At 31.3% G+C, this 27889-nt stretch overlaps 1 protein-coding gene across 5 annotated transcripts in view; it reads right to left on the bottom strand.

Annotated features, from left to right (window-relative positions):
• Positions 1-613: 613 nt before the first annotated feature.
• LOC134714971 (uncharacterized) overlaps positions 614-27889 on the bottom strand; it is a 35953-nt gene continuing 8677 nt past the window's right edge. Inside the window, exons 1-3 of one of the 5 annotated variants that reach the window (XM_063576748.1) lie at positions 11684-11750; positions 4982-5034; positions 614-4363 (exon numbers count right to left, since the gene is read on the bottom strand). In XM_063576748.1, the coding sequence (XP_063432818.1) occupies positions 3041-4336 (1296 nt within the window). In that variant the 5' untranslated portion in view covers positions 4337-4363; positions 4982-5034; positions 11684-11750 and the 3' untranslated portion in view covers positions 614-3040. Of the gene's footprint in view, positions 4364-4981; positions 5035-5213; positions 5396-6743; positions 6783-6952; positions 7053-11683; positions 11751-27889 lie in introns of those variants that run through there. The other 4 variants (XM_063576747.1, XM_063576749.1, XM_063576745.1 and 1 more) reach the window with 4 other exon arrangements.

Here is a 27889-nt window from a genome sequence, read left to right as displayed (position 1 = left end):
GTGAAAATTAACTAGCGTAATGGGGAGATAGTTTTTACGAAGTAGAATCCTGACTGCCATTGGTATCTTGTGTCTCCTTGTAGGCATACAATGGGATAAAGGTACTTGCAAAACATCAAAAGTTAATTGCACACTGCAAAATAAATTCATATTGCTGCTTCCATAAAGATACAATTTGTCTTTTGGTATCAGATATAAAGACATAAGACAAGATATGCAATATATGAACTAAATATAAAGGCTTCATGTTTAAGCATGCTAAAAACTAAAACAATAAGAAAGTCGATCGGAGAGAACATTTTTAGTCGCCAGGTGTGGAGCAGGTATATATTTCTTAGAACAAACAGACATGAGTGTTTCTGTAAGCAATCAATAAGGCTGAATGAAGTGATTTAAACAAAAGTAGGAATGAAGTTAGACCAAGAGACATCCGTTCAAAGAAGCACGCGGAGAAATTCGAATGAAATAAGACCAGGAGAAGGGGGCATGGAGAATAACTGAAAGTAATGGTGCATCATGTGCAACATTTTTTGTTCTCTCAATATTGTTACGACAAAAGAAAGAAGCAAATATGATATTGTATACTTTTTAATATTTATTGACAATCATGAGATTCAATACATAAGCATATATCACAGTAAAACTATCCTTTGGAAGACATAGTAGCCTTGAGTTTTCGCCGCCTATTTTGTTTCTTTTTCTGAAATTAAATGTTAGTGAATTGAGGATAAGTTTTTAATGTAAATAATTGATTTTAAATACAATTCGTTTAAAAAGTCAGTTTTATACAAAGCATACTATCATATGTATTTGCAAAATTAAGTTAAATATAGATTGGTTAAGGGTGATACAGTAATAAAATTAAATAGGGAACGGTTTAAAAAGTTTAATGGTGTCAATTTAAATGAATTTCTTGTTTTATACCATTAAAGTAAAATGTTATTTTAAATTAATTTCAATTTCCTTAATTCTATTTACACACCATATCAAAGTAACTGATAGCATCTCAAGTAATTTACGTTGTGAAGTAAAACATAAAACACATTCATATAAATGGGGTATATATAATTGAAAATGACCTTGGTTAAATCAAATCTAGCATTTTATCAAAGAAAAAAAGCCACTTATATTATATCAATTACGCCTTGTGATCAAATATATGGAAATAAATTCACATCTTCTCAAAACAATATGTATAAGGCATTTACCAGTGCTTGACGAATTAATTCTTATTTTATCAAAACAATATTTCAAATTTCATCCAAAATCACAAGCAACGAAACTGAAATAAATAGAAAGGCAATATTATTATTGTTTAAGTAATCGCTTTAATTGATTCACATCTATCCATAAAAAATGAATTTATCTTTTCTTTCAAATCGAAACCAAAAAAGGAAGAAAAGACATTGTGTAAAAAATTTCGGATAGTCAAATTGAAATCTTCCATGTTCTTTTTCGAAATGAACTAAAAGATTAAAATACGAGACAAATGAAAACGACATCGTTGTGAAGATAAACATATGAAGGATACATGCAATTTCAAAATAGCTAGTTAAATCAATATTTCTGTGAAATAGACTACAACACTATTTCTAATAAACAAACACCTTGTCGTGAAATATAACAAAAAGACCAAATATATAAATACCTATCTCTGTCAACGAAATTAACAAGGCAAAAACTAAAATTGTATAATTTCATTCTTTTACAATCACAAAATTCTACTCATTTCAATCGAAAAAAACGAAATGAATAACAAAATGAAATACAAATCGTAATAAAAGTATGATTACCGTTATTGACAGTTTGCATATGATATCTTTTCATTCGAATCGAAACCAAAAAGTGAAAAGATATTGTGTGCTATAATCAACCTGAAGTTTGTTTCATAGTGTTCTGAACTTAAACATTGAAATGTCCGACAACTAAAAAACATATGAATATTACACTTTACTTTAGGTAAATTATTGCTCGCATATGCATACTTCTTTCTGTCTTAAAGAACAGGCTGCAATCATATTTATATTAACCACCTTGTAGTGAAATACAACAAAAAGACAAAATATAAATACCAATCATTGTCAACGAAATCTACAAGGCAGTAACTATAATTGGGCGATTTAAATCTTATGTAATCATACAATTTCACTCATTTCAATCGAAAAAATGAAATGAATAACAAAACGAGATACAATTCAGAATAATAAAAAAAATAATTACATGTATTGACATCTTTGCTTCAAAATCTTTTCATTCGAATCGAAACCAAAAAAGTAGAAAAGATTCTTAAAGTTATATGTGCTGTAATCTCCGTTTAAATTTTCTGATGGCTCAATTAAAATCTTTCGTGTTCTTTTTCGAAAAGAACTAAAAGATTGAAATATCAGACCCTTAAAACCAAACTTTTGTGAAAAAAAAACAAGGACCCGTAACGTTAATAATACCAGTATAAATTTTCCTTTATATAAATTTCGAATAACATGAAATGAAATATTTTTGTTTCTTAATTTTTGTTAAAATATAAACTATCAAATGTAACGCGTATACAAACACAAGTATAATTGGTTTTTAGGTATTTTGTAAAGTTAAATTGCAGAAATATAACAATTCAAGCAATACTATCTTAACCAGCACCAACAATAAGTTTCAATATTAGTATATCCCTGAATTCTTCAAAACTACAAACTGCACCAAATATATCATTGAGGTTAGATGCATGATAAACAGTGTCCATGTGTGTGAATTGCTCTAAGTGTGAAACGACCCAATATTTTAAGTTTCATGTATTCCAAAATTTTTAAAGTATATAATGGCAAGTAAAGCTTTTTTGAATCGATAACTTTTTGTAACCAAACCATCTCTCGATATGCCATTATCTTGAATAAAAGGAGATATAGATTACATGTCAATGTAAGTTTAGAGCATGCATTACTGTTTTGTGTAGTTTAGAGCATACATTACTGTTTTGCAGGTATCTAACCTCACTACATTTAGAAACCAACCAACAATTTACATTACAGATAAAACACCATCAAACCATTTAACTTACTGATATGGTTGACTGAGAATCTAGTCTATGAATATGGAGATTTTCATGCTCCCGAGTGGTCTCTCGTGAAAAATTATATTTTTGTCCTCCAACTGTTATTGGTGGAAGAAAACTATCTCCAGACTGTTCATTTTCTTCTGTATTATGTGATCGGTATTTTGCAGACCATTTTATTCTCATTCCCTGATAATTTTTTAATTCATCAACACCAATGATTGTCAACACAGCAGGACCAAGTGTTTGTTTAATTGTACCATTTTTGTCAACTTCAACTTTAGATATGAAGTCTTTTTCTGAAGCAATGTATGCCAATGGATCAGACTTTTTCATGAGTTCTTCCATTGCAAAAGAATAACAGAAAGAATTACATACATCTTTCTTATTTTTCACTGCCTCTTGTCGCGCTTTCTCCAAAAGCAGTGCAGCGCGTTTATTTTCCGCCTGCTGACGTAAAATTTCTTTTCTATGGTCAAAAGGATCACTTTCGGGTAATTGTTTTTTCTTCATAAGTATACGTTGACGTTCAAGTTCTTTTTCATCTTGAAATTGCTTGTAGTTAATTCTTTTTCTGTGAAGCCGATCCCTTTGCGAAATAGTAGGTTTTTCATCAGTACCATATTTCAAGTTACCGTAATCAAAAGATTCAAACGGAAACGGGCTTATTTCAATATGGTTGTCTTCACAATCTTCTGTTTTGTTCATCTGTTTATCAGATTTTTTATTTTCACTAAAAGTTAACGATCGTGACGAGGTTTCTTGCAATAATCGTGATCTGTTTTGACTTAACGAATTAGGCAATGCTTCGCTGTCGGAAACGCTAGACAGTCTTCTTTTATTGATGTTTCTAGGTGTACCAAGTCCAATTTTTGGAAGAGACACTCTACGACTCTTAACCGGTGACACATTCCGTGTTCTAGGTGAATATTTATCACTTCCGGAAGAACTGCCAGGTGAAGCAAGAGTCGAAGTCGAATGATTACTGTTGGAATCTGATTGTTCGGGGGATTTAGCAATTTGTCGCTTAGAAGCATTTATTTGTTTCATTTTTTCATTATATGCTAACATGGAATTTTCTATATCACGTTTAGATTTTTCAATCTTTCGTATATCCTTCCTTTCCATGTCTTTTAGCACAGATATGACTTTATTCAAACGTTTATCTATACTAAGTGTTCGAGCACGTGCAGCTGAACTATTTTCACTGTGTAGGCCAACTGCACCGACATAATTTGTATTATGAGACCACACGTGTGGCCTCGACAGAATAAGTGGAATCTTTGGTTGCATGTTTCCACTTGGAGGTAATGACGTTAACTGAAAGTATATCATATTAATAGATTAATTTATTTTACTATGAAAATGTGAAATAAATTGTATGTACTCATCTGCTTTGTATTTCTATCATAATGAAATTTACCTATATGATATATCCCTTTCTCTTTAACTCACTAAAGATAACTTTAAGACGTTATTGGAAAATTTGATCCCTTTATACCGACATAATCAGTTTGTCATCAAATAAAATTCTATGACCATAAGGGTTGTATTTACATTATCAGTATTTTACTCCTAAGACGTGTTCGTTCTCTTTCCAGCTGTGTCCTATATTGAAAAATATTCCTGTCATCGTAACAATTTTTATCCTATCTGAAAGTTAAATACCGCACACAGAGTTTTGTACTAATTTAAGGTTTCCAAATCTTCAGGATTATCATATACTCTTAATTAAATAAAATTTCCACCGTAACATCGATACATGTAATTTTTGCATGATCTGCAAAACGTAAAGCAAATGGATAAATCTTTTGATTTAATTGTACATGTTTTATATTAGCGTCTTGACAAAACATTCTACTAGTATATAAAAGATCAAAAATTCCGATTTTTTTTCATTACTTCTATTTCAAAATAACATAAATCTTTCAAACTTACCTCTGAAATAATTTTTAAACAGCAAAGTTGGTAACTCTATGTAGAAATGCAATCTGCAATGAAATAAAATCAACAGTTTAATAATAAAAAAAATTACTTGTTCAAAATGATGCTGTGATAACAGCAAATCTTTGTACATTGAAAATAGAGAAGAAATCGCAAGAGAAATTATTACCCTATAATTAGTTCACTGTCCGAAAGAAAAGGCACCTTTTTATATACTCTTACTTACTTTAAGTTTCTTAAATATTTGAAATTATTATTCCTCTACTATTGAATAAATTAAAACTGATCATGACAAAATTGCTGCGTGTATATTTATATATACATATGATCGGAAGCGGTATACCAATTGGAATCGGATGTTTATATGTTTATTTAAGTAACGCGGAAACTGAATAGGTGTCCAACACGCAACTTTTAAATCCCACCTTCAATCGAAGGAATTTAAATTTTCAAATGACTTTAATGACGTCAAAAGATCATTAGTAAAAATAACAAAAGTCCTTTTGTATGTCGGCATGCTTTAAGATTTTTCTTAAGTTGAATCATATATGAAGGCCTTGGATCACTGAGACCTCAAACAAACACTTCAGAGATTCATTAATGGCCTGTCAAACTTAGATATAGATAAATTAATTGAAAATAGAGATATGGCATTAAGTAATGCCCATTTTAAAAGATTTGTAATGGACAACGAATTAAAAAATCTCTTAGTTTGATTTTAAGATTGACCAATCCATATAAGATCAATCATCTATTGTTATATATAATTTATATGTCTGAGACTAGTGACTGGTGAGACGAATAAACGGTATGGGTAAACGGCTATGAAGACCATACTTTCAACTATAATGGTTTACTTTTACGAATTTTAACTTGGATGGAGAGTTGCCTCATTGGCACTCATACCACATCTTCTCTTATACCTATCTATGACATTAGTAACTATACTTTGTGTATTCATGATTACAAGATATATATTTAAGGACCAAATCATACAGGTTTATAGAATTTTTACAACCTCTTTAGAGCCATGAATTAGTGGGTGGGGAAAAAAAGAGAGAAGTTACAAGAAGTAGTTTATCAATTAAATTATACCTCTGAAAAATAATGAAATATATGGTGATGCGATAGATAAGGTTTTTTTCCGGAGAGAGAAAAAATCCATAAATCACTTTGAAATTGCTGGACCAATTTAGCAACATCATAGACAATTTTACACAATGCTCTTTAACTTTGTATTTGTTTGGCTTTATAACTATTTTGATATGAGCGTCACTGATGAGTCTTATGTAGACGAAACGCGCGTCTGGCGTACTTAATCCTGGCTTGGTACCTTTGATAACTATTTACTAATATGAGCACTTTTTTAAATATCTAGTTTGCTTATTTCTTATTTATATATGCAGCAAGTCATTTGTTTCTTCAAAATTTAATGGAACATTTCAACGTAACGTTTAGGCCAAAATAAAACTATCTTCGATTAAAATGCATGTTATAGATCATATGCTACCGAAGCACGGACTTTTAAGATATAAAATCCTCTGATAAAAATTCAATAGAATAATGCCCTTATACTATATAGTCCACCATCAGCGGTTTTATGACAAGGTCTATATGTAACATTGAAAACATCATGATAATACAAATCTTGATGCTAATATTTTTATTTTTTGTCTGACAGAAAGAAAAGTTACGTTTAAAAAGAAGCCGTCTGTTAAACGCCTCCGTTTGTTTACAAACTTGAAAAGTGCCTTACCTAATATTTAAGTCAAGTGAATAGCATACATGATATTGTGATGAAACATCTTACCTCAAATATAGATTATCGAGAATGATAGGTTTAAATGTTTATCAAGGAATCCTTATATAGCTTTACACCTACGTTCATTTTATAGAGATAAACCCCTAATTTAATATAAAGATGGCTTTCTGCCTATCTCATGTCTATTTAAAGACCATCCTTACCTTAAAATATATAGAAAGAAAGGACACCCTGTCAGCGGTCAATATTCTCCTTATCTACCAATATTGAATTGTTTTGATGTCGTTATTAAATATATTAAACCTTTATTTGTTCATTAAAGACTTTAAAGATCATGTTAAGTTGTAAATATTTATGTAGAGAGAGAAAGTAATCACTTCGTGTAGTAAACATATTAACTCAGTTATCAGTTTAGTGTTGAAGACAATGGGAATCATGCGCTGCAAAACTGACTGACCAATATAATCATGACCCAAATATGAACAACAGAAAACTGATACTGCAGATATCATACATGTATATGGATGGAAAGGGTATGATAGTTATAACCCAAAGATGAACATCAGAAAACTTAAACTGCAGATAGTATTCATGTATATGGGCAAAAACTGACTGACCAATATAATCATGACCCAAAGATGAATATCAGAAATCTGATACTGCAGATATTACTCATGTATATGGGCAGCAAGGGTATGATAGTTATAACTCAAAGATGAACATCAGAAAACTGATCCTGCAGATATCATATATGTATATGGACAGAAAGGGTATGATAGTTATGATCCAAAGTTAACAACAGAAAACTGATACTGCTGATATTATTCATGTATATATATGGGCAGACAGGTATGATGGTCATAACCCAAAGATGAACAACATAAAACTTGTACTGTTACTGCAGATAATATACATCATGTATATATGTATGTTTACTTTTACAAATTGTGACTTGGATGGAGGGTTGTCTCATTAGCACTCATACCACATCTTCTTACATCTATATAGTTGTTAATTTCTGTATTATTTGGTCTCTAATGGAAAACTGTCTCATTGGAAATCATACCACATCTTCTTTCACACAGTGTTCTTATTTATACGATGCAGCAGAAATTTTACACATTTTCCACTATTATTTCAGATAATGTGTACCAACAAAACATTATAATAACACTTTTTTTTAAAGAATAATCCAAATTCAATCAAATATAACGACATTCGACATTACGACTGGTACAGTATTATTATGTTTTAATATAGATTGCTTATTCCTCACCACCCATTTAATCGTCTTATACCGGGTATAGTATGAAATTCAGAAAATCAAACAGTATGTTTTTACAATATAAGAACAAGACATCTCGATGAATGAATATTTTTTTTAAAATCTTTAATTTATGTCATTGTCAACCAAATCAGATATAAAACAGATAAATAGTTTATAAAAACAGTCGATTATATGTCTCTTCTAATCTCCGCTAATACAATAGAAGGGATATTTAATCTCTATAAGGAATCCTATGCAATGAGTGTATTAGAGTTAATTTATAGTATCAACATGTTTTCATTTGTTGATTTCATAATTATTAATCGGGTCAAAAAATGGAATGGTCTTTTAATGTACCGGAATTAATAACAAACGGGTACATTATCCTTCATTTACCACATTACGTCATATTGACTTTTAATGCATTACGAAATCTATATATATATAACTACTAGTAGTAATGTTTGTTTGTAATGACAAAGACTGAATGTCTTAACATACTTATAAACGGATATTTTTTTTAATTAAAAAGATATGAAATACCTCAGTGCATTTTAATGTTCATAAATATTTGTACAATGTTGTTTTTATGCATATATATACATATATAAGAAGATGTTGTATGAAGGCCAACAAGAAAACTCTGAACAAGAGGCCAAATGACACAGAAATTAGAAGTTATCGTCCTTTCCTACGCCTATATCACCCTGCTCTGTTGTTCCGTAATTCTCGTATCAAGGCTTCAAAACGAGACAAGGCATTATCAGCGACGTCACAATGTGAGAGGAGAATTTTAAGTAATTAGCGACGTTACAATGCGAGAGGAGACATTATCGTATTTCCCTTCGCCTATATCACCCTGTTCTGTCGCTTCGCAATTCTCGTATCAAGACACAAACATCATTTGGTTAAAAAAAAAAAGAAAAAAAAGCTTGAATTAAACTGGAAGATCTGTATATGAAGATAACGCATTCAGTTTGGAAGCAACATTTTCTTTCCTATCGAAATGGTGGCTCAATCTTCGGATGTTGCAAGAAAATAGTTTGCGTCTTAATTATATATGTCTTATTACTTTTTGATGTAGACAACGCATGTCAATTTTTTAATCAATAATTATTCGCATAACAATTAGTCTGATTTTCTGCAGACACATTTCAAAAGTATAACAATACAATAATTTAACAGAAAACCAAGTCCACTTTGTAAGGAATGGTCAAAGTTTACCGACTGCAAACATACCAGACAGTGCAATAAGTACAGTCACATAAAATGTGACTTTTATTTGTCCAGTTTCACAACGTAAACAATATGACTAGTGCAGATCAATGGTGTCAAAGGGTTTATAACTATACAGGTTGCCAGGAAATAGGTTAGCTCCCTTTGTTTGGAGAATATTAACTTGATGTAGTGTTATTATAGGTTACTAGGAAATATACTATTCTGTTTACTTCTGCATTAAAGTACATGATAACTATAAACATGAACTACTATTGTACATCAGAGAAAACTATATATCTTTGTCAAACAAAAAGAACGAAGAAAGTAAAATAAACATAAAAATACTTAATGAATTGCAGTGAGTCGAAAGCAAAAGTTTTAAAAACGGTTTAAAAGAGGGGCGAATGATACAAAAGGGACACTTAAACTCATAAATCAAAAATAAACTGACAACGCCATGGCGTAGTATCGCGTATAATCGCTATATAGATAAGGTGTGGTATATATGATTCCTCGAACACATTAAATAGGTTACAAAAATACCACCAGCAGGTCAAGGTTTCAAACTAACATACCCCGAATAAAATTTCTCGTTACGTGTCGTATAAAACTTCATATTAATATATATATGCGACAAGAGATACAAACCGTAGACCATGGACACAAAATAGCTGTCGCTTGAAACTTGCATAACTTAAAATTTTGGATACAATTTGTTCTTCGGGTCATGCCAGAGCGTGTGATCAAACCTTCCAAGGAATTATTAAATAAGAAGTGGCGTACAGCAATTCAAGGACAAAAATAACCTGAAGCATGTAGAAAATAACATGCAGTCTTAAATATTTTTAAATATCATAAATAATAGAAGGATTTTTTGTTAATAACATGAACTAATAATTTAATTTTGAATGTAACACATCTTCTGATTAACTGACGTTATTTTGTTATCAGCCCATAGACATAATTTAGTCATGTGACCGTGGCGTCATCAACGTTTTTTCGTGGTTTTCTACGGTTAAAAATGGAATTTAGAATTAAATTATAAGAAAAGACTGTAATATTTTTTCTCTCTATTCGAAATAACGCGTTATTCAGTGTGCACCACATTTTTTATGTTATTTCTTCTTAGACAGAAAAATATTACAGTCATTCCTTAAATAGATAGTCAACGAGAAGAGCATATTTATGTATTATGCGTAAATCACATTTCGATCTACAGAAAGTATGCAGTTATCCTGTTGATAACAGAAAGATATGTTTCGTTTATTAAAACATCAATTTATGTGTATTCAAACTATTTCATTTTTGACATCTATAATTATTTTCTATTCCGCATGTTAGCAATTTGGTTGATTTGCTTTGAATGCCTTTCTATATTAAAATTCACAAAGTATCACAATACAATAATTCTAGGTGTTTACATCTGTAACAAAGAACTCCTGTGAACTTCGGACGAATTTTTTAATTATGATTTCAAAAAAAAATATCATACAATACATTTTGATATGGCAAATAAATCTCTCTCTGATACATTATGATGGTTTCTTTATTTTTGTCGTACGAAACGATTAATATAAGTTCGAACCGATTTCAATCGGTTAACTTTGAATTCACATAGAAACACGAAGTCCATAAATCAATACATGAAAGTGAATTAAGTCAAAGGTCTTTTATATTAAGGTGGATTTTCCAACCCATGCGAAGGCACCCTTTAACTTCGTGAGATCATATATTTTATTTACTTGCTATAAACCTGTCAAATAGTATGCATGGTTGTCAGGAATTCTTCAAGATAGCCGACAAGTCTTGTGCTTCAGGGGAGCGCAGTGCATAAGTGCTACATAATAATGTAAAAAAAAAAGTATTTTGTATAATTTACGATCGTCTGTTAAAATATTCTGTGACGTGCTTGTGTCATGTTTGTCTCTTTTTACAGCTCAGTTACAAATATACAACTAATGAATTGAAGAACTTGAATAAATAGTATTCCTATGTTTTATACACTGCTTGACGGGAAATTGATTACTCTTATATCAAACTGATATTTGTGAAATTTCTCACTATTTAAATTATTTGTAGTTTTATTCGTTCTTACTTTTTGTCATAACTTATGCATGTCTGTCTTGGTATCCTCATTTTTAAAAGTTCTTATCTCAAATATACCTCAAGTTCAATAGTTTTGAGCTGAAACAAAATGTGAGCTCAAAGTCAGTTTTTTTACTAACCGTTCCTCTCCGCAAAAGCCCCCGCCCCACCCCCACCCGCCCTTTGCATGTACTTGCGATGTTGTCGGCGCTGTTATGGAATATGATCCGTTATCTCTCTAGTCATACATTCCTTATGCGGTAAGCCGTATTTTAAAATATTTTCACGATATCAAATTTCTTTATATTTCAGTACATTTGATTTTTTTTTAACTTCGATCTCAATATGAAAATTACATACGTACACTGATTTCAGTTCTTTGGTCGTTTTGACTTTCAATACTAAAATATTTTCCAAGATCAAAAACACATTTAAACAATTCGTAGTGGAGAATCAGTGAAATTGGATGTTTTTTTTAATTCTTTATACCATATGGTAAAGATGGCACTTGATCCGGTGACCGGTGAGTGTTTACATTTTAATTGCCTAGGGTAAAATATTCAATTAAAGATTAACACTTGCGTAAGATATCTTTTTGTATCAATTAAATTCATTTGGTTCAAAGTAGTATTATTTAAACAACTTTTAACAAGTACTATGAATTATTTAAGAAACCACCGTTAGTAAATACTCACACAACATAATCCAGTTTCATGTTCAGTAATCAAATAAAAAGGGTTTACTATTATTTAAATTAGTGAGAAACACTTGTACATTACAAATAAATGAAAGCAAATAATGCCATCATGTACTTTTAAAGTACATACATTTTCATTTACTCCAAAGTTTCATTCATTAAATTTGCAAACGAATGAACATGTCAACATAGTCATAGTCTTCTTCTTCTTCTGGTAAACGACAATTTTGGAATGAGTGCATGAAAACAATTTTGAAATTTGATAAAAAGAACAAAAACTGGTTGAAGTTTATATACAGGTGCAAATAAAAGATGTCAGTTGATTAGCTGACTGAACTGAGCATTGAAAGTTTCAGACTTGAGTCAGAGACCTTACAGTTGTACAATATGTCCCATTTTCTGATTGCTCTAGGATAGAACAACCCCTCCCGAACTGTTGTTTTGCATGATAGTTTTCTGAATTGGTTTTTTTTCGTGGCTATTTCTGGAAGGGCTATCACTTGATAAGTTATTTATAGCATATTTGATGTATCGATTTTCACATAGTTGTTATTAGGCTTATACGTAAAAAATCATTATCTACCGGATCTGTTTTTATAAAAAGTAACAAGAAACATTACCGAACTCCGAGGAAATCTCAAAACGGAAAATACATAATCAAATGGAAGACATCTATAGCTCAACAAACGTATGGATAACAACTGTCATATTCCTGACTCGGTACATGCATTTTCTGATGTACAAAATGGATGAAACCTGGTTTTATAGCTAGTTGAACCTCTCACTTGTATGTATGACAGTGGCATTAAATTCTATGATATTGACAACAATCTGTGAAAAAAACAGACACAATATCCTTTTCATGTAGATAAGACTGATGTTTTTTTTCTTTGAATTGTTTAAAACTAGTCAATTAAGGGCCCTTTTTAGCTAAGTGTTCGATGTGAGCCAAAGGTCCGTGTTGAAGACCGTGCTTTCACCTATGATGGTTTACTTTTTACACTTTGTGACTTAGTTGGAGAGTGTTACATTGGGACTCATACCACATCTTCTTATTTCTATCACTGGTAAAAATGTCAGTAATAGTGGTACAATCTTTAATCACTATAAAAAACAAACGATTATGTTAAAAAGAAAAACAGAAAAGAATATAAAAAAGCACAAAGCAAAAACGAAAGAAGGAACACAACAATGTTCCATAGCACTCTATGACAATTAAGGGATGTATAAGTACCGAGCCACGTCACATGGACATCACACAAAATGACTCAACAGTTAATGTTAAAAATATTCACAAACAAATAAAAGACCACTATAACACATAATAAAGATGATAAACAACGTCAGTACCTAGAATCTAGACCATCGAGTATTATTTGTGAAGTTAATAAGGAATATATATATCAACGAGGTCTTGATATCTTCCGATGTAAACAAAATTTAAAGAAAAGGGACGAAACAGTCTTCAACATAACCCTGCATAGTTTATCAACTTTCTATTATTGAAATGTTGTCTTCCCTTACCTTGCCAACGTTATGTATACGGCGATAGGAAACGAGAAACAACGACGAATGAAAAAGTCAAGTTCGGCATCATTACCCAAACGTTTTAACAGCCAAAGTTCTCGATCATCAATCACTGAATGACTTAATTGATGTCGATAATACATTATGGGTTCGTAATAAATGTCGTCTAAAAGTCGTTCATGGAGGCTACCAGCAACTTGTTTCACATGACTTTAAACCAGCTGCACCATATACTGATGGTCGGTCATTTTTTCTCTTTACACCAGCTCAACGCTATACTGCAGTAGTATACATGCAGCAATAAAGACATTAGGACTCTCTGCATAATGTATAGACGAATTCATTGTACTTTTTTTATATCGCGTTTACCCTCCAGACCGAAAATCGGTTAAGAATTAGAATCGAGATAAACACTAGCTTCACATGTAAATAAATCTAAATGAAAAGTTCAACTTGTAAATATCAACAATTTTATAGTGACAGGTGAGGATATATAGACAAAGAACACATGAATGAATTTTAAGCATAAGGAGAATATTGAACTCCGAAGAAAAACAAAGACATTACAAAGCTGTCAATTTCATTGTTCCCGCGATACAATTGTCATGGTAACCGGGATAATTTCGTTCATTTAACTTGACCTGAATGACTATTAAAATATTGATCATAAAGTGAATACAGATTTAATACTTATGGAACTTTTGTTTAATTGAGAAATAAATGTTTACGGATTTAGATTGCTTGATCTTAGATCACCGACAAATGTATTGGTTCAATGTTGTCTTAAGTCTTAATCCATCAAAGGTCAACTTAAAATTCAGGAGTTGAAATGTTACATTCCCCATGATATTTTTTAAGAGAATTAAAAAAGGTACATATATGTAAAATAACATCATGTTAGTATCGAAGCCCTGACTATTGAGCCGACAATACCATCGATGATATACAATATATCAGCAGCGGTATCTATCCAGTGCAAGATGTATATATGCTTCTAAACTCTTATCTATGCCTGAGGTAGAAAAGCCTTAATAAGTATTTCAAAAATTCAAACTTTTGGAAAAACAGTTTATTTATAATTATGACCATATTAATGATAATTCATGTCAACACAAAAGTGCTGACTACTAGACTGGTGATACCCTCGGAGGGATTAAAAACTCTACCAGCAGTGGCATCGACCCAGAGGTAGTGAATATACTCATCATAGATACCAGGATTGAAATTTTGTATTTGCGTCAGACTCGCGTTTTGTCTAAAAAAAGTATAAAACCGTGCACCCAGGACAGTACAATTACCGGCAACTTGTTTCATATGGCTTTAAACTAGCTACACAGTATGATGATGGTCGGTCATTTTTTTTTCTTTACGCCATATCAATGATGTTATCTAGAAACAACATGAAGCAGTAAAAGTACACCACCGCATAATGTATGATAGACGAACTGAAAGTAATTTTCAGATCGAAACTCGGTTAAGAACTAGAATCGAGATAAACACTATTTTCACATGTAAATAAATCTATATGAAAAGTTTCAACTTGTAAACAACAACAATTTGAAAGTAACAGGTATTAAGATATATCGACAAAGATTAAAAAGATTAAATGTAAATGGATTTTTGGAAGAATAAGGAGAATATTGAACTCCGAAAAAAAAAACCATGACATCACAAAGATGTCAATTTCATTGTTTCTGCGATTCAATTTTCATGGTAACCTTATAGGGTAATTTCGTACAAATCACTTAAAGCTAACCTGGCCTAAATAGCTGTCAAAATATTAATCATAAAGTGAATATGGATTTGATACTTATGGAATTTTTGTTTAATTGGAAAAGACATGTTTACGGATTTAAATTAATTGATCTTAGATCACCGACAAATGTATTGGTTCAATGTTGTCTTAAAGCTCAAATTATTCAAAGGAAACTTAAAATGAGGACAGGGAGTTGGTACATTCTTAATACTTTCTTAGGTAATAAACGGATGAATTAAGACAAGCATGTTAAACAGTTAAAGATAATGTAAGTACCAAAGCACCAGAAACCAAGGACCGATAACTCTGAATGGAAGATTGTGACTTTTAAGTTGATGATGCCATTGATGACATACAGTCCTTCAGCAGCGGTAGCTGTCTAGTGCAAGACGACAAAATTATCTTAATTTGGTGCCGGTCCAAAGTGCTTTTCTGGATTTTAAACTTATGCGAAGTCCTACATTTGTCAAATTTTCATTTTTTAACAAATTATTGTTTAAACTAAGAATTTTTATGTCGTTGATTTTGGAAAGGTTCAAATCATTGGGTAATATCAATACTTACGAAGTTAACTTCATTCACTGTTATAAATCATTTAACAGTTATACAATATCAAAGTTAATTTTATGGAAATACTTAATATGTTTAATTCTCTGTTAAATATAAAATATTTGAACGATGTAGAAAAAATAAAAACATACTATGTCAATTGATTGGAGTTCAAATGTCCTATTTACAAAACAATACAAAAACAGCCTTAGTATAATTACGCTGACCATATATATTATTATCCAGTAATAACAAAAAAATGTATATTGATGAGATAAGATAAATTGATGACTCTTTTTTAAAAGTATTAAATGCTGAACTCCCTTAAAGGCAACGACCTAATTGATATTTCTGTTTAAATCAATGCCGTCTTGATTAATGATTTGTTTTGCCGTATGTTTCAGTTTTTATCTACGAATAAAGGGGAATGCAGGTAAGATCGTCAAAAAGAAGACATTCACCGAGACTAAAACATTGAGATCATCAATCATAATGGCAAGATAAGACAATATTATAACGTTGTATGACAGAAGGATTAAATTCCACTTTATTGACAACGATGTGTGAACAAAACGAACAGACATTATAGATAAAAAGGTAAAAAAAAATATGGGGTACAGCGATGAACTTTGTGTTATAATCTGAATCACTAGTGTTTTAAGAATAGTTACTACAACTTCTGAGTAAGCACGCTACTAAGGATCAATAAAACATGTTGAACAAAACCTGGGACAAGTTTCATAAAACTGTCTTAGAACTAAGACATGTCTTTGGATAGACCATTCTAAGACATGTCTTAGTTCACAGAATCCAAACTAACCTATTTGCATACAAAATTGACTTTTGTCGCCCAATTTTCTAATAAGTTAACAAAAGTAAAGTCTGTTTTACAAAAAAGAATTTTGTCATGACAAAAGTAACTATTGTCCACTGTAAGATAACTTTGTATGACAAAATCTAAATTTGTAGTATGCTGCAAATTTTGTTAAACTAAACTCATTTTTATTGAACAAAACTCACTTTTGTCCGTACAAAATTGAATTTCGAGTACAAAACCACAAGAGTCCCATTCGGCGGCCCGTACTTACGACATATCTTATTCCAAAGTGGGTTTTACAAAATGGTTATAAATGAGAACATCTTTTAAAGTTGCTCGGACAGTTAGGACTGCACGAGAGGTGTCTTACGATGGTGTGATGAAAGTCATAAGTTTGTTTTTATAAATTGCACTAATTTTTTGTATCAATTTTGCAAATTATCCTATTATTACCAATTATCATAGAAGAGGAACGAAAGATACCAAAGGGACAGTCGAGTAAGTAGTTCTAATACTGAAATCACTAGTCAGTCAATACTGAGGTTGTGAGTTCGAATCCCGCTTGTACAGGTGCACTCGACTACAATCTTAATTGACTCGGATTGTCAGTTTTCCTATCGAAGGTCAGTAGGTTTCTCCGTACACAAAATAGCGCAAAAGCGGCGCTTAACAGAGGCGTTTAAAGTGGCGTTAGCTGTCAAATACATGTTCACCGATTTGACTCAAAAATTCTCATATTAGATTTATAACAATATAAAACATTTATTAAAATTATAAAAAATCTAAAATAAACAATATACCGGACATGAGATCGAAAATATGTAGTTTTTTTCGTGTGCAATTTAGTCTAAACGCCATCTAGTTGACCTCCTAATACCTCTGATTGTCATATAAGCGATGTAAATGTAAATATAGATATCGGACTCGTGCATTTGAATTTTCTTGGTCTTTTTAATTTCTTATTTTAGATTAAAAATATATGTAAATTATTGTTTCTACCTGTATAAGAATGATTTTTTTTGTGGATCGAGTCAGACAATCAAATAGTTTACCTTTTTTCACTTTCAATGTTGACATTCTTATCCTTTGAATAGTTAGACACGAACAATGGATGCGGTATTCATCTCTGCTAAGGGTTTTAATTGAATTTCACACGAATACGAATTTAATGAGGTCGAATTACCCTAAATTTCAATTTCTTAAATCGTTATGTTCAAGAATTGTGTGAGCTCTTGTTGGAGATATCCTCGAAGAAAACAAAAACGCACACAGTGGCTAGAAGACTAATTACAATTAGTTTTCATATGCACATGATATCGAAAGTTGGTTTAAAACAATTCCACCAAGCCTTTTATGTTTACTAACCTGTTATGTAATTTGCCAACGAATGAACTGGTATACTTTATCTTTGCTTCAACTGTTTTAATTTGAGCGTCACAAATGATTCTTAAAATATGTGTAGACGAAATGCGGGTTCGCAGTACTAAACTTTTAGCCCTGCAGTAATTTATGTGAACCTTCTCTTTAGAAATAGTATAAAAATCAATCAAATTTGAAATGTTTGTTTTTCTGCCTAAGGTTCAGATCTAAATTTATATACAGAAATGTAGGGTATACGCCTATGAGATACCGACTTAACAAAATGTATGATCAAAGTATTTGTTATTATCTAACAGTCTTGACACTTCAAAGATTATCACAGTTGATTAGATCTCAAAGAAGATATTAATGATTGCATTTAATTAACGTAAGTGCACGTTTCTTTTTCAAATTGTAACACGTTTATAGAAGTTTAGATAAAATAGAGGTTAGTAATTACAAGAATTGGACCTAAATGTTAATAATTATGCGCTAGCAACCACAAATATTTGTTTGCATTATGAAATGTAAAGCAATTATTGAATTATTTATATTTCAAATACTTCTTTTGCATGCTAACATAGTCTCTTTCATTTCTTTCACATTTTTCAAATAATTTAACTTGCAAGACTCGATTCTGTCACTTTTTTAATACATTTAAACAATCAGGAAATATGTCTTCTGTATTAAATGATATAAAACACAACCAGATTCAAACAAAGCTACAGACAACTGACTTGAACTGCATTTCAGGATGGGACATACTGTTGATGAGGTTTCATATAATAATATACTGTGGCAATCAACACACATTGTATAAAACAAAAGATCTTTAAAATATTAAAACAATTTTGAGATTGATATGCAATGATTGTTTAAAGGGATAACAGGAGGTGCCAAAAATACTGGCCAGTTCGACAGACTGCATCTTTACACAAAGAAATACAAATGGCAATGCCATTAAACTTATCATATATACCAGGATTGAAATTATGTATTCGCGCCAAACGCGCAATAAAGTTTGGATATGAATATAGTATATACTAGGTAAATGATTAGTTATCAAAGGTACCAGGATTATAATCTAGTACGCCAGACGCGCGTTTCGTCTACACAAGACTCATCAGGGACGCTCATATCAAAATATTTATGAAGCCAAACAAGTACGGAGTTGAAGTGAATATAATATAGATGAAACTTTAGGGATATTGCTTTGAAAATTTCAGAATATAATTAATATTCATGAAAGCCTGAAAACACGTCTTGTGATTTAAAAAAAAAACCTGGGATTTCCGACCACCTTCATTATCAAAACTATTCAAATTATATTTTATAATGTAAACCAGTGCACTTCTCGTCCCTTGATATTATTGCTAGTGATTGCTTTTTGAATCGCATGACGGGAGATGCATTATACACTATCGACACACCTAGTTTTATTCTATTTGACGTTTTTCTGGTAAAGTATTAACACCAAAAGTCACACAGAGGACATTAAATTTGCGAACAGATATATTTGTAAGACGATGAGAGGACTCTATCGATTACTTTTTTTTGTAGGTACCTTAGTAAAGAATCTTTTTTGGTCCAATTACACAAATTGTATTACTTGTCAATCATCTTAACGAAAGAAGTTATTGTAATATATATCCATCATTAAGATGTTCATTGGACTATAGCACTGATTACAGTAAAAGAAACAGCCTGTTCTTATTATAGTACTGATTTGAATACAATTGTACCAACTATTCTTTAATTTCTTTATTTCTCAAGATAAAGTTCACATCCTACGCTAATTACTAATATTCAGAAAACCTATTATCATTGAAATTCTTTTATTATAAAATTCATAGTAGTAAGTGTCTCAACAGACACTTTGCTGATGTGAGCACAAAAAGTAGAATTGTCAACATGTATTTGCATATGCCTTACAAAATAGAGTCGTAAAGTAATTGAACCACTCCTGTCAAACAACTTTGCACAGACGATTTCTAAACCCCAACAGTGTTAAGTTGGTGATATAAAATCAATTCGAGCTTAACCTGTAAACATAGAATTAAAAATTTTCAAGATTTGATATTACACCCTGATATTGTCGATAAACAGTATTTTCGCGTTCGCTTTGTTATTATTTTGGGAGATACTTTCGCATTAATTACATTTCCTGTTTCAGTTTTATATTCATTCGTTACTTTCAAATATTCGACTTTGATAGCGATTGATAAAGGTAAATCCAGAAGATCGCGTTGGACGCCTTGAATTATATAACGTGTTGTTTCCAATTCTTTTGATAAAAAGCACATTTTGGGAAAAATGTATGTTTAAGGCACAAAAGTGGAGAAATGACAAACGTCCACGTATATTTATTTCGCCTAACATAAGTTCCCCAGGTGTCAACATTTGTCCCTCGAACTGAATGCAAAATAATGAAGTTATTCAAACACAATTGCTTTAATTTCAAAGTTTTAGTGCAGCAAGAATTCTTGCGATGTCACTTTGATGTAATAAATAGGTCGAAATATATGAATTGGACATAAACAAACCATTTTACGCATGGTCTAAATTTCATCATCTTCGTTTGAAGAAATTTTAACCTCTTGTACCATTATGAAAGACAATCTCCAGACTGTAAACTAGTACTGTGAATATATATACTGATTTTCGACACACTAATGTCGTGTAATCATCTGAAGGATTTTATATGGCAGATTAATAATATTATTTAATTTTCAAATACAAGGGTCTAAAAGAGCTTCTCAATTATTGCAATATAGATGCACTCAACGCCTTCCATCCACACCGTTGAATTGTTTAACGCCAGTTAAAATGATAAAAATATCCGGCCGATAATGTATGTTGTAGCCACTTGTAAGTGGAAATTCAAAAGAATGATTTAAAATTCTGAAAAATTTAGCCAAATACAATAAAGGTCTTCTATGCCTTGCGATAAAGGTCTAAAAACGATCATTCATAAAATAAGAGACAACCTCCACCAGCAGTGGCATCGACCCAGTGGTTGTCAACATACTCATCCTTGCAAGCAGTTAAAGTACAACACCGTTTAATGTATGATTGACGAATTAATAATGTTTTTCTTCCGGACTGAATCTCGGGTAAGATTTAGAATGGAGATAAACACTATTTTCACATGTAAATAAATCTAAATGAAAAGTTCTAATTGTAAACAACAACAACCGTACAGTGACAGGTATTAAGATAAATAGACAAAGATTAAATGAAATGGATATTTTGTAGCATAAGGAGAATATTGAACTCCCTATAAAAACTAAAACATCACAATTTCAATGTTTCTGCGATACAATTTTCATGGTAAACATTTAGGGGTAATCTCGTACAAATTACGTAAAGTTAACCTGGCCTAAATGGCTGTCAAAATACTAATTATAAAATGAATATGGATTTAATACTTATGGAACTTTTGTTTAATTGAGAAAGAAATGTTTACGAATTTGAATTATTGATCTTAAATCACCGACAAATGTATTGGCTCAATGTTGTCTTAAAGTCTCAAATCCATAAACGGTCAACTTAAAATGAGGACCAGGAGTTGGAAGCTATCCCGTCACAATACCATCGTTGACATACAGTCATTAAGCAGCAGTATCTATATAGTGCATGCAAATAAAGATGTCTAAATTTTATGCCGGTTCAAATTGCTTTTCTGGATTTACAACCATGCGAAGTCGTAACATTTGCCAAAATTCCTCTTTTTTTTTAAACTATTGTTCATATAACGTTGATTTTGGAAAGATTTAAATCAATGGGTAATATCAATACTTACGAAATTAACTTCACTAACGGTGTAAAGCATTTAACGGGAAGGATTGTGCCTGATGTTCATATGATGAAATCATAATCTTTCAGTCAGTTTAATTGAAGTCTGGAGCTGGCATGTCAGTGAACTGCTAGTAGTCTGTTGTTATTTATGTATTATTGTCATTTTGTTTATTTTCTTTGGTTACATCTTCTGACTTCAGACTCGGACTTCTCTTGAACTGAATTTTAATGTGCGTATTGTTATGCTTTTACTTTTCTACACTGGTTAGAGGTATAGGGGGAGGGTTGAGATCTCACAAACATGTTTAACCCCGCCGCATTTTTGCGCCTGTCCCAAGTCAGGAGCCTCTGGCCTTTGTTAGTCTTGTATTATTTAAATTTTAGTTTCTTGTGTACAATTTGGAAATTAGTATGGCGTTCATTATCACTGAACTAGTATATATTTGTTTAGGGGCCAGCTGAAGGACGCCTCCGGGTGCGGGAATTTCTCGCTACATTGAAGACCTGTTGGTGACCTTCTGCTGTTGTGTTTTTTATTTTGGTCGGGTTGTTGTCTCTTTGACACATTCCCCATTTCCATTCTCAATTTTAACAGTTATAAAAAATATCAAAGTCCTTTTTATGAAAATAATTATGTTTGTTTTTCTGTTAAATATAAAATATTTGAACGATAAAGGAAAAATTAAACCATATTGTGTCAATTGATTCGTAGTAAAATGTTCTATTTACAAAAACACCAAAAAAAAACCCAGCTGTAGTATAACTACGGTGACAAAATAAATCAGTATCTAGTTATAACAACAAGACTTTTATTGCTGAGTGACTCTTTTTTAAAGCATTAAATGGATACTGAACTCCAGAAAAGACACCAACCTATTTGATATTTCTGTGTAATCAATGCGTCTAGATACGTGATTTATTCGATGTTTCAGTTTTTATCTACCAATAAAGAGAAATGCAAGTAAGATAGTCAAAACGAAGACATTAACCGAGACTTTAACATACGGTCATAATTTATAATGGCAAGTTTAAACCATATTTCAACAGTATCACCGAATCTTGATATACGTTTGGAAATAAACAAAATATACGCCATTTTGTAAACATTCGTAAAGGGGAACAACTTTGTTATGATGAATGACCTGGGACAACGCCGTAACATTTAAAAATCGAATGCTTGTTTTTGTAACTTCATTGGGGTGTAAAAGCGTTGACCGAAGTACATACTGTATGAAACGCGGAAGAGCGCTGCATTCTAAAAATGTGCACACCCTAAGAAGTTACAAAAAGAAGCATTCAATAATTATAATTACATTTTATAGCTAGAATCATGAAAACACGATTTTTATCAAGGTTTTTTTATTCAAATTGCACTTTATTGTGGGACCTCGTGTCATAATGAATGATAAATTTTTATTGTGTAATGAAGTTTATTAAGGTATAACGCGAGATTGCAGTGAAGCCAATCAGAATAATGAATCATACTTTAAAATGTAATTATATAGAGGTATTAAACTGGTTTGTTAAAAAAATCAAACCACAAAAATACTGAACTCCGAGAAAAATTCATAACAGAGAGTCCGTATTCAAAAGAGAAAATCAAAAGCTCAAACACATCAAACGAATGGATAACAACTCTAATATTTCAGACTTTATATAGACATTTCTTTAATATATAGAAAATTGTGGATTAGACCGGGTTTTATAGCTAGCTTAACCTCTCACTTGTTTGACAGTCGCATCAAATTCCATTATCTTGTAAACAAAACTAACAGACATGACCTATAGTTGTTAATGTTTGTGTCATTTTGGTCTTTTGTGGATAGTTGTCTCATTGGCAATCATACCACATCTTCTTTTTTATAAGAGAGCTCAAGAAGAGGGAGGGCAAGTTTGACGGGCTGGCAATTCAGTCTTTCGGAAAGGGAGGACAAGCTGGATAAGACAAAATATTTCTTCGAATCATTATTTATTTACCAAGAAAAGAAAATACAGGAAAACAAATTGAGACAGGAACTGAGTAAAAAGTACTTTAATTCAATAAAGAATGATTGAAAAATAGTATACATAAATTGTGTTATAAAAAAGACCGCTTTTTTTATTTATGATTTTATTTCATTTTTAATAGTCTACATTTTATTTTGTCGTTTGAAATGAAAGTTATATAGTTTCTATACTTTTTAGATAAAGAGGTCATCGAACAACGATTAAAACAATCATACTTCATAACTTAACCCACGTTTTGTTGTTTGAAAGTTTTACCGGGACCTGTTTTTTGTTTTTCATAAAGCACAAATCGCATGCCTCAGTCATAAAAATATACCAGCGTACTAGAAAAAAATGTCATCGCCGATATAATGTCTTTTCATTGATGTATATCTCAAACTAATATCAGTTTAAATCTTTTTAATTTGTAATAACAATTAAGGATTTTAGCCACTAATTTTTTTTTCACACATCACATGTATTATTGGCAAAGGTTATAAATGTGCTTTTAAACGTAGAAACAACTAAATCGGAAACAATTTTCCTGCCATGTGTCACTTTATACCACAAAGCCTTGAGTAAGTTATATATGATTTATATAAAAGTTTTCAAAGGTTTTATTCCTTAAAAGGAATTACCAATATGGTACAGGGGTGCAAAGGATAATGATGGAAAAGACTTGTTTTACTATTACAAAAAACTTTTCTCCCACTCATTTCAATTTAAGCTTCTTTTATGACAAAAAGATTAGCAATATACAATATGAACGGAATACTTATAAATTTTTAAAATACATACAAGACCAACAAAGGCTAGAGGTAGCCGACTTAAGTTCTCAACCAACCCTCGCTGGCAATTTCATGATGGAATAGAAAATGCTGCAGATCAGCACTTTATATGTAACATTTCAGTGAGCAGACACTGTCTTTATGGCGAATTGTAATACTCAAGAATTATGCTAGTTATTGCTCTTCTTATTCATGAGCTCTTGTTTAATAAGACTTCCTCGAACTAACAATCGCACACGATGGCTAGAAGAGGGATACGATTGGTTTGCATACGGATGTCGACAGATGGTTTAAAAAAAAACATTTCCACCAAACTTTTACTTTTACTAACCTGTAATATTGTTTGCGAACGAATGAACTGGTATAGTTTTTCATTGCTTTGACCTTTCAATTATTTTAGTTTGAGCTACACAAATGATTCTTCAAATATTTTAGACGAAATGCGTGTTTGGATGTATTAATTTTAAGGATATATAATTAAATTTTAGAGAATAAAATTAGATAGTTGCATGTTCCATTTGATAGTATTAATGAAAAGAACTAACTATATAATGATTGAGTACTTTCAAATCATTAGATATTATGCATTTTGTTAGAATAGAACTAAATTAATATACAAAAATGTAGGGTATACACCAATGAGACAGAAACAAAAAAACTCATCATAGATACCAGGATTAAATTATGTATTTACGCCTAACGCGCATTTCGTCTACAAAAAACTCATCAGGGCGCTTAAATCGAAAAAAAGTTAAAAAGGTAAAATAATGTACGAAGTTGAAGAACATGTTATTTTGTCCATCTGATGAGTTAAGCCTTTTTCAACTGATTTTATAGTTCGTTCTTATGTTGTACTATTATACCACTGTACCGGGTTAGGGGGAGGGTTGGGATCCCGCTTACATGTTTAACCCCGCCACATTATTTATGTAGGTGCCTGTTCCAAGTCAGGAGCCTATAATTCAGTGGTTGTCGTTTGTTGATGTGTTACACATTTGTTTTTGGTTCATTTTTTAATGCAAATAAGGCCGTTAGTTTTCTCGTTTGAATTGTTTTAAATGGTAATATCGGGGCTTTTTATAGCTGACTATGCGGTATGGGATTTGTTCATTGGTGAAGGCCGTACGATAATCTTTAGATGGTAATGTCTGTGTCATTTTGGACTCTTGTGGATAGGTGTTTCATTGGCAATCATACCACATCTTCTTTTTTATATGTATGATCAAAGTATTTTAATTATTTAAAATAGACTTGACACATCAAAGATTATCACAATTGATTAGATTTCAAAGAGTATATAATTTAATGATTGCATCTCATTAACGTAAATGCACGTTTCGTTTTCAAATTGTTACACGTTTTTACAGATATTTAAATAATATAGAAGTTAGTAATTACCAGCATTAGACCTAAATATAAATGTAAAAGACTATGCGGTAGCAACCACAAATATTTTTTGGCATTATGAAATGTAAAGCAATTATTGAATTATTTATATTTCAAATACTTCCTTTGCATGCTATCAATGTCTCTTTTATTTCTTTAACATTTTTCAAATAATTTAACTTGCAAGACTCGATTCTGTCACTTCATTATACATTAAAACATCAGGAATATGTCTTCTGTATTGAAGGATATAAAACACAACCAGATTCAAATATAGCTATAGACAACTGGTTCGAACTGCATTTCAGGGTGATACATACTGTTGAGAAGGTTTCATATAATAATATTCTGTGGCAATCAACACACATTGTATAAAAAAAAGTATTTGAAAGGAACGACTTCATGGGGCATTCACAGTTAATTAAAACATCTAGTTCGATTATTTGGGTTTTTATATTCCTTGAATTATTGAGACAGAAGGGGGTTATTCTTGCTATACCTTAATTTAAGTATGAAGGTATGTAGGTGTTCGGTCTAGGAGATGTTTAAAATATTAAAACAATTTTGATATTGATATGCAATGATTGTTAAAAAGGATAACAGGAGGTGCCAAAAATACTTGACAGTTCGAAAGACTGCATCTTCACACAAAGAAATGCAAATGAAAATGCCATCATAGATACCAGGATTGAAATTATGTATTCGCGCCAGACGCGCAATAAAGTTCAGATATGTATATATACTATGTATATAACATAAATGAAAATTTAATGATAATGCTTTGAACATTTCAAAATATAATTAATATTTATGAAAGCCTGAAAACACGTCATGTGATTTTGAACAAAAAACAACATTGGATTTCCGACCACCTCCATTTATATCAAAACTATTCAAATCATATTTTATAATGTAAACTGGTGCACTTGTCGTCCTTTGATATTATTGCTATTGATTAATTTGAAATTGCATGACGGGAGATGCAGTATACACTATCGACACACCTAGTTTTATCCTATTTTACGTTTGTTTGGTAAAGCATTTACTAGTATTACCCACAGTCACACAGAGGTCCTCAACTATAAATTAATTAATGTCTATCGTAAGACAGTGAGTGGGACCTATCCTTTACGTTTTGTGGACCGTCAAGAATCTAATTGGTCCCATAATACAAGTTTTGTTACTTGTCAATCTTCTCAGTGCAAAAAGTTATAATACATCTCCATCATTAAGTGTGCATTAGACTATTCCATTACAAATGCACCATCAATCTTCCTATTACGCACCAGCTGTGATTCAATATTTTTTCTAAACGTATATGTTATAATTTAAATATAGGTAAATAAAAAAGACTGTCTCCTCATAAATCGGATTTGAATATATCTGTTACATAATATTTTTTAATTTCTTTGTTCCTCAAGTTGAAGTTATCATCCTACGCTTATTATTAATATTCACATTTTTTTTAAGAAAGCTGAATAGATATTGTTGTGAGTCTCTTATTACAAAACTCATAATAGTAAGTATCTCAGCAACACACAATATTTTACACTTTGCCGATGTGAATACAAAAAGTAGAATTTTGGACATGTATTGACGTATGCCTTATAAAATAGAGTCGTGAGAGTTATCGAACCACTCCTGTCAAACAATTTGGCACATATTGAGTACTGTGAAATGGTTGATATAAAATCAATTCTGATTCGGTATATATATTTTTCAAGTTTTTTCAAGATGTTACGTTGCACTGTTAAATGGTAGTTAAATAATGCTTTTGGATTTTGAATTCAACGTGCCAAAAGGGATGCCTTCTCATTTATTGCCATATCGATGTATTCAATACATACATGTACTACCCTCTCCGTTAACATGTAAACGGCAATCGAATATCATAAAAACATGTGGGC

This window comes from Mytilus trossulus, chromosome 4, assembly GCF_036588685.1.
Source record: "Mytilus trossulus isolate FHL-02 chromosome 4, PNRI_Mtr1.1.1.hap1, whole genome shotgun sequence".
NCBI classification, from domain to species: Eukaryota; Metazoa; Mollusca; class Bivalvia; order Mytilida; family Mytilidae; genus Mytilus; species Mytilus trossulus.
This window is presented reverse-complemented; position numbering and strand designations above follow the sequence as displayed.